Below are 7,850 nucleotides of genomic sequence, written 5' to 3'. Positions count from 1 at the left end.
CTTCCACTCTGTGAATCTGTGACATTGGCTGAAATCTCCAAGCTAGCACTGTCCCACTTCCTCAGTCTCTGAATCATGGAATGATTCAGGTTGGAGGGGATCTCTGCATGTCCAATTTCTTCACTGAAGAAACATCAGCTTCGCAGCTGCATCAGGTTGCTCAGAGCCTTGTCCATTTAAGTTTTCAGTATCTTTAAGGATGGAGATCCCACAGCCTCTCTCTTCCTTGCTCTTTTTCACTCTTAGTGCAGAAAGTTTTTGGTTTTTTTTTTTATGCCCAAGCAGAACTTCCTGTGCCCAAATGTAGTCTCTCAGATGCTAAATAGGGGTGAAGATGCTAAATAGCAGTGAATAACCACTTTCTTTGTCCTGCTGGCTTTGTTTGTGTTCAGCTTGCTCCTGAGGACCCCAAGGTTTCTGTCAGTCCATTTCTGTAGCCTGCTGAGATGCCTCTGGCAAGCGGCCCTGCTCTTCAGTGCATTGACCAGACCCCAGCAAGTCATTGTCATACACAAGCAGGATATGGGCACATCCCATCTTGTTGTGGATAGTCGTTGATTGAGATGTTAAGTGGTGTTGGCCCTAATATTGGCCACCAAGTAGCTCTGCTAGTAACTGAGTATCAGTTGAACATTGAACTGTTGAGCAATTCTCTGTGGGGCCAGCTGCCCCGCCAGTTATATACCCACCTTATGGTCCACCTGTACAGTCCATATCACCCAAATTTTGCTTCAAGGAGCCTACAGGAGAGCATGTTAGAAGCTGACTGCATCAAGGAAGGAAACATCTCTGTCTTCCCTTGATCACTGAGTCTGTCATACCTTCACAGAAGGCAGGCAGGTTGGCCAGACGTGCAGCGTAGCAAGATGCCGATGTGTCTGTGCCACATCTTGTTCCATCAGGCTTGTGTGGAGCCAGGATGGTTGTCCCTGCCTGTTTACCTGCTACTCTGCAGGTCTGTCACTAGGTGAGCGAGGGGTGACAGTTCCAAATAACAGATCCTTTGTCCTTTCTGCTAATAGCTGCTCCTCTCCCATCAACACAAAGGAAAGTGCCAGCTTTTGGTACAGAGTGGGTGTTGGCAGGGTTGGCATGGGGAAGTGACCCCTCCTTTCATGTTGCAGTCTGACAGGGTGTGTGCGCTAATTGCTGCCATCTTCTTCCCCTGACAGAGTTCAGCCCATGCCAGGCCACTGTCTTGATGCTGTACAGAAATCAGGCTCTCCAGAAGGAAGTTGGGGCAGGGCAACGCTGTGGTGTCATCTTGGACAGGACTAACTTCTATGCAGAGCAGGGCGGGCAAGCCTCTGACCAAGGCTACATGATACGTTTAGGACAGCAGGTAGGACCCGTTGCTGCCTTACCCGAAGGCAGACATGGATACTGAGGCTAGGCTGACTTCCCCAGGTGACGGGCTGTTTTACTGTGTCCATTTGCAAGCTGCTGACTCTTGACAGTTCCTTTGGCTTTGTGTCAGGGGTGGTGGGGTGAGGGGGAAGCAGCAGTAACCTCATAGAGGTGTACTTGATGTACTTTCTGCTCAGGTTACCTCTCAGCCCTCTATAATTTCATCTTGCTGGGGAAGCCTGTAAAGTCTCCCTGGTTCTCCCTTGAGTGTGCTGTGCTCTCGCCAGCTGGGGCTGCAGTGCAGAGAGAAGGCAATCAACGATTGCAGAGTCCATGAGCTGAGTAACTTATCTCTGTCCAGTCCTGGGTGACTGCAAGCAGTGCCCAAGAGATCCAGTGCAAAAACTCTTATCCCTCCCAGAAGCATCAAGGAGGATCTCCACCTCTGCATCATGATCCTTCAAGCTTGCCAGAGGGAGACCTTTGACCCTCTCTGAGGAAGTTGCATGGGGTGCAGCTTTTCTTCCCTTCCACATTCCAGCTCTTGAGAATCTCCCCTGGGCACTTCCCTTCCCTGCAGAATGTGACAGTGCCTTCCTCAGCACTCCTCCCAAAGCTGAAGCAGGGATCAAGTTTCCCTTGCCAGCCCAGTGAGGCAGAAATGGCACCTTGGATGCCTGAGATGGGTGTCTTGGCAGCTGCTGTCCATTTTCTTATGGACAAGCATCCTTGTTAGGAAAATTCATCACCACGGGTGGTGTTGCTGCCCCTCCACTGCAAGCTGGCAGCCTCAACACGTTGTGCAGCTGGTGGCTGGGTGCCAGGAAGGTCTGAGGTACTCTGGTTACATTTGCAGTAAGCTTGCCTGGGCTTTTCCTACCCCATCCCTGTCTTTTTAGGGATCAGTGGGGGCTGTGTTACCCAGTCAGATCAAGCAGGCACTTAGCATAGGTATTTGGATGTTCCCTGTGTCCTAATGTCTTTCTGTCTCTCTTTGCTCAGGATATACTCTTCCCCGTAGAGTCAGTTCATCTCTCTGGTGGTTACGTGGTCCATGAGGTCACTGCTGTGGAAACCCTGCGTGCTGGGGACCAAGTACAGCTCTTCGTGGATGAGGTGATAACTCACTGCTCTCAGCTTTCTCCTAGCCTTGCTGTGAGAGTCTTGCAATGTCCCAAGTAATCTGGGCACAGCAGAGCCTCGTCTCTTACGTGCCTGAGACTGCTCTTCATGGTGATGTACAGTGGGAAGGAGACCTCACAAGCAACTCTGCAATCTTCTGTGAGCCATTGGTCTGTCCAGGAGTATCCAGCCTACCCTTTGCTGTTTTGCGGAGGTGATCCCATGGGAAAAGATCATCTGCCCTGTGACATAAATTAGTCTGACAGCTATGCTACCCATTGTTTTTTCTCCCATCTTCTCCCACCCTCTGGCATGCAGCCTTTCCCTTCTCTCTCCGTGCCATCCCCTGCTCCCCTGAGCTGTGGAGAACCAGTGCTCCCTGCCAACTTGTCTGCGCTTTCAGGCCCAGCGGCTGGCCTGCATGACGAACCACACCGCTACCCACCTGCTCAACTTTGCGCTCCGCCACGTCCTGGGGAACAGCATGGAACAACGAGGGTCCCATGTGACAGCGGAGCGGCTGCGCTTCGACTTTGATACCAAGGTGGGTGACCCTGGACTTCCGTGTTCTTGGTCTCAGCCATACAGGCATTCTCTCCAGGGATTTTCTTTACAGTTCCCTTTTACAAGTTAGGGAAGATGACATGCAGGGGGAGAGTGGTGTGCCCAGACTGAGTTACCAGGAGGCCCTACCTCAGTTCTCCTTCCTTTGTTCGTACTTCTCAGGAGGCTTCTCCATAAGGTGACTGATTTACTTCCTCAGGGCCCTGTGACTGTGGAGCAGCTGCAGCAAGTGGAGCAAGTGGTCCAGGAGGTGATTAAACGAAATGAGGTTGTGCATATGGCTGAGGTTCCCCTCGTGCTGGCCAGAAGAGTTCAGGGACTCCGTGCATTGGATGAGGTATGACAGGATGGCAGCACACATCTTCACAAGCCTTCTCCTTAAGCAGGAACCATCTGGGTCACAAGAACATCTCTTGGGTCACAAGAGATGTTGATGCCACAGGTTTCTGCAGGGGAATTGGCTCCCAAAACTTGTGAAGGAGAATAGGACAGAGATGGGATCTCAGGAGCGCTGTGTTGTAAAACGCGGAGGCCGGTGATGCATTGGCTTTCTGCTCATTTCTTCGGACCAAAAGCTTGTAGTGTCACCCAATTGTTTCTTTCTCCCCATGGTGGCTGGTTGTGGGGGAGAGGCAGCGCTGCCCCTGATCCTGGGCCTCTCTAGAATAGGGGAAAAGGGAGGCAGAGACCTGAAGCCATGTAGTTAGTCTGTAAGTGCCCCTGAAGGACCGTGTTGTTAGCTGCTGACCTCTGTCTCCTCTGTCAGGGGTATCCAGATCCAGTGAGGATAGTGTCCCTGGGGGTCCCTGTGGAGACTGTGCTGACCCGCGACTCTGAGGCTGCATTGCAGACCTCTGTGGAACTCTGCTGTGGGACGTAAGTGATTTTTACTTGCAGTCAGAAGGTGGTTTTGGGGGCACTAGGGGCAGAGGTAGACACATTCTTGCAAGCTCCACTCCCTGTCCCTGTTCAACTAAGCTTCCTTGAGGGAAAGATCTTGTGAGGGCGATGTGGGCTAGTTACGAAGCTTTGGAGGTCCCAGGATGAGAAAGCTTCAGTGAAATGCAAAGCGTTTTTCCTTGCTTCGTAGTCTGAAACCAACCTGGAAGCCACAAGGCACCAGTAGTGTGGCAAAGTGGTGTGTGGCCTGTCACACCAGAGTTACAAGGCTTTGGTTTTGGGGTTGCAGAAGTGCTGGGGAGCCAGCAGGAGGCTGAGATGATTGTGAAACCCCTCTGATTATTTTAACTAATTATCTTCGCCCTCGTCTGCTTTTAACAGTAATGAGACTAGAAGAGTTAATCTTAGGGCAATGCTGCCAAAAATATAGGAACAAATTGGCCTTTGAGCAGATGCAGCTGAAAATGAGCAAGTTTCTAGTGATGAGATCATTCTGGTGTGGGAGTAGTGGGACCAGAAACTGCATGGGAGTAGTCATGATCAATCCTTGTGAAGCTGTCTGAAGTGATTGCTTGTGGTAACGGAACCTGAGACAGTGTTCCTGTTTTCGTGCCTGGTGTTGAGTAGCCAAGAAGGAAAAGGGAGGTTGGCATAACTACCCTGCAGCTGGAGTCTATTGGCCAGTCTGTGAGCTGCCCTGACAAGAGAGTGGTGGAGCTGGAGAGGAAAATTACTTTCTACAAGGTTCCGTGGCAGCTGAGTAGAAGAAAAAATCCCAATCTGCTCCACTGATGCAGGAGAGGAGAGGCAAGCAAGGCGGAACTTGGCTGTTAGGCATCATTTAACAGCAGCCTGCTGGGCAGGAATTGCAGAGGGTCCTCTGGGGTAGCCTCAACTCTGTCTCTGACCTGACAGGGTGCCATCAGGACTTTAGGGACGAGAAAGGATTGAAGCTATTGGGGTTGGGGAGAGGCTGCCAGACTTGAGAGTTGTCTAAAAGACAAGCAGGCTTCCTGATTTCTGTTCCCAGGGAGCAGGTTGTTTTCTTCCCTGTTCTCTGTTGACTTTGCAGGCACCTCCTACAGACAGGAGCTGTGGAAGATCTGGCCATCATCAGTGAGCGCCAGCTTGTTAAAGGGATCAGCCGTGTCATTGCCGTGACAGGGAGACAAGCCAAGCAGGTACGAAAGGAGGAACGGAGATTTCCGCCATGTCAGGGCAATGCTGGAAGGACCCAACTTCCTGCTAGATTTCTGCTTAGACAATTAGCTTCCCCTTGCTTCGGCTGGAGCCGCCCTGCTGTGTCTCATCCGGCTTCCTCTTTCACCCCTGAACACAGCTCTGATGCTGTACCTCACTATTCAGTCCACCCCTCCTAGTCTCCTGTCTACTTGACCTTCGTTCCTCCCCTCAGGACCCCTTTTCTAAGACAGGAACTCAAAATATCAGGAAGCCTCTGGACTATAAGTTTCAGTCCCCAGGTGGTATGCTTTGGTTTGACCTCCTGCCTATCACGGTTGGATTCACCCTTTATGGTTACAGGGCTCTAGCCTCATTCTTACAGCCCTTTTGCTTCTTTTCTTTAGTCTTCTTCCTGCTAAACCGTGCTTCTGGTCCAGCTGGGTCTGTATAAAAAGTAAGCAGCCTACTATTGTGTCCATGAGATCGCCCTGTCCTTTGAATATCTGGAAGTGTCACGGGGCCCGCAACCTTGCTCGCTTCTTCTAAGGCTGCAGTCAGAGGGGAGTGACTCGCTGTCAGCGGAGCTGGGGAGACCGAAGGCAAAGCCCACCCCTGCAGATCCGTTGCTCTGTGGCTGGCTGTCCCCTGTGCATCTGTGTCCCTAGCGAGGCTTGCTTGAGTGCGGAGGAGTGAAAAGCTGCAGGGCACATCTGCATGCTTTGCTGGAATGCTGACCTGGAGAGCCCTCGGGAGGAGCTGTGTGCCTCTTGTTAATCAGACAAGGGAGACTGCAGGCAGGAGGGAGTGACTTGAAGCAAGGGACGTGTATCCTAGCTAGGAAGAGCAGTCCTCCCTGTCTACAGCTTTTCTTACACGCTCTCTGCTGTCCTGGTCTGAAGTCTCACAAGACCGTCATGGGCACAAAGATCTGTCAGGGAGGAAATGCTCCAAACCATAAGGATTGGCACTGGTGAAAAAAGCTTATCTTAGCTTTTTTTTTTTTTAATGGTAGCATCGGTGTTGGGGGAAGCAGTAAGAAACGCACCAAGATCAGCTGAACTCAGGAAATACACTTGAACAGCTGATGAGGTTTCTTTTAGTTTTGGTGTTTCTTTTATTTCTTCAGTCAGTAGTTTCAAGAGCATGTTTGCTAATGGAAAAGAGCATGAAGAAGTAAATGAGGCTACCAAGTTTTTCCTCAGTGAAATACGGATTATTTACTGTGAGACGCTGAGGAAGCAACTACATGACAGCTTGGTCCCCTGGATGTCACAGTTGTCGGTTGTAGATCCAGAGAGGAACGCTCTATTTCAGAGTTTCTTGGGGATGGGCATTCTTAAAGCCTCTGTAGGTGTTTTCCCCCTGAATCCTGAGCAGAACTTCAGCGTCTGAGTCTGCTGCCTCCCCACTTCTTCTGTCCCTGATCATTCTTTCTGTTGTTGCATTTGAAGTGTTCTCTCTCTCTGTCCAGGCCCGGGAAGTAGGCCAGTGCTTGGCTATGGAAGTGGACTCTGTCTCCCTACGAATGAAGCAGAGGAGCACCTCTATTCCTGAGATGCAGAACGTCTCCAAAGAAGTGGGCCAGTTGACCAAAGTAAGGATTGCACTCCTTTACACAACAATCCCAGCATGGGCTCTGTGTGCTTGAGGCACATGACTTCTTCCCTACCAGGTTCATGTCTTACCACGGTCAGGGGTGTGTTGGTGCCACTTTGGTCACAAGGATTTCATCCAATACCTAGGTGCATCTGTTGCAGGTGACCTGCTGCCAGTGGGAATGTGAGAGAAAGCAGTGGGAGGGAGTGTGAAGCAGTGAAAAAGGATTCCCAGGCTTTCGATACCCAGCTGAAAAGAGGAGGCTGTACACCTGGCTGGCCTGATCACACAGGGGTATGGGAGGCCTGGGAAGAGTCTAGGCTCCAGCCTGACCTCCCAGAGAACTAGCAGTTTGTTTCTAGGTACGGTTCAGTGCCCTTACACAGCAAATTGTCTTGCAGGTGGTGTCCAGCACTGCAATGCCCCAGTGGCAAAGAAAAGAACTACAGACCGTCCTCAGAGCGCTACAGCGAACAGCCAACACTGCTGTCAAGAAGCTGGAGGTGCAGCAGGTACGGTGGCAGCAGCACACTGGCATATGCAGCTTTCTGCTAGCACTGTGTGGCATACACCAGTGGACCTGGTGTCTTTGTCACACTTCACAGCCTTAGGGTCCCGTTAGAAAGCAGAGGGAAGCAGGTACAGTCACACATGGTACAGCACAAGCCGTGTTGGATGAATTTCCCTGGCGTTACCAGGGCCATCACTTAAAATGCAGTGAATGACTGGGCTTTTGGCCTGCAGAATGCCTGTGTGTCTCTGCCTGTGAGATGGAGAACCTCGTACCAGCACTTTGGCACATGCCAACAGGCAGGTATCCCCTCCCTGTTTATACATGGGGAACATGAGATGACCCTGACAGTGGGCTTTGCAAGGTCATACAGTAAGTCAGTGGCAGGACAGAGCCTTTCTCCCAGCCTTATGGATATATGCTGTGGCTTCCCATTGCATTTGTGCTCTGCCAATTAACATTAAAATCTCTTTGGAAATGCTTATTGGTGACTTAATGTTCTCAGCAGTAACTTTCCTTTTCTTAAAGTAGGAGCATCTTGCCCCAGAAGCCTTCCTGAGAAATATGGTGATGTGTACGTGCAGGAGAGCAGCTGGGGACTGTCTATCCCACTTTTGACAGGGGTTCA

At 50.9% G+C, this 7,850-nt stretch overlaps 1 protein-coding gene across 1 annotated transcript in view; it reads left to right on the top strand.

Annotated features, from left to right (window-relative positions):
- Positions 1-1,172: 1,172 nt before the first annotated feature.
- Positions 1,173-7,850, top strand: part of LOC104514139 (alanine--tRNA ligase, mitochondrial-like) — a gene marked incomplete at its 5' end in the record, with an annotated part of 7,760 nt that continues 1,082 nt past the window's right edge. Inside the window, 8 exons of the mRNA XM_010157706.1 lie at positions 1,173-1,342; positions 2,350-2,463; positions 2,873-3,013; positions 3,233-3,370; positions 3,800-3,909; positions 5,006-5,114; positions 6,587-6,709; positions 7,113-7,223. Of these exons, the coding sequence (XP_010156008.1) occupies positions 1,173-1,342; positions 2,350-2,463; positions 2,873-3,013; positions 3,233-3,370; positions 3,800-3,909; positions 5,006-5,114; positions 6,587-6,709; positions 7,113-7,223 (1,016 nt within the window). The remainder of the gene's footprint in view (positions 1,343-2,349; positions 2,464-2,872; positions 3,014-3,232; positions 3,371-3,799; positions 3,910-5,005; positions 5,115-6,586; positions 6,710-7,112; positions 7,224-7,850) is intronic.

Source organism: Eurypyga helias, unplaced genomic scaffold (genome assembly GCF_000690775.1).
Source record: "Eurypyga helias isolate BGI_N326 unplaced genomic scaffold, ASM69077v1 scaffold29338, whole genome shotgun sequence".
Lineage (NCBI taxonomy): Eukaryota > Metazoa > Chordata > Aves > Eurypygiformes > Eurypygidae > Eurypyga > Eurypyga helias.
The sequence above is the reverse complement of the archived record's forward strand: the minus strand, read 5'-3'. Positions and strand labels throughout refer to the sequence as shown.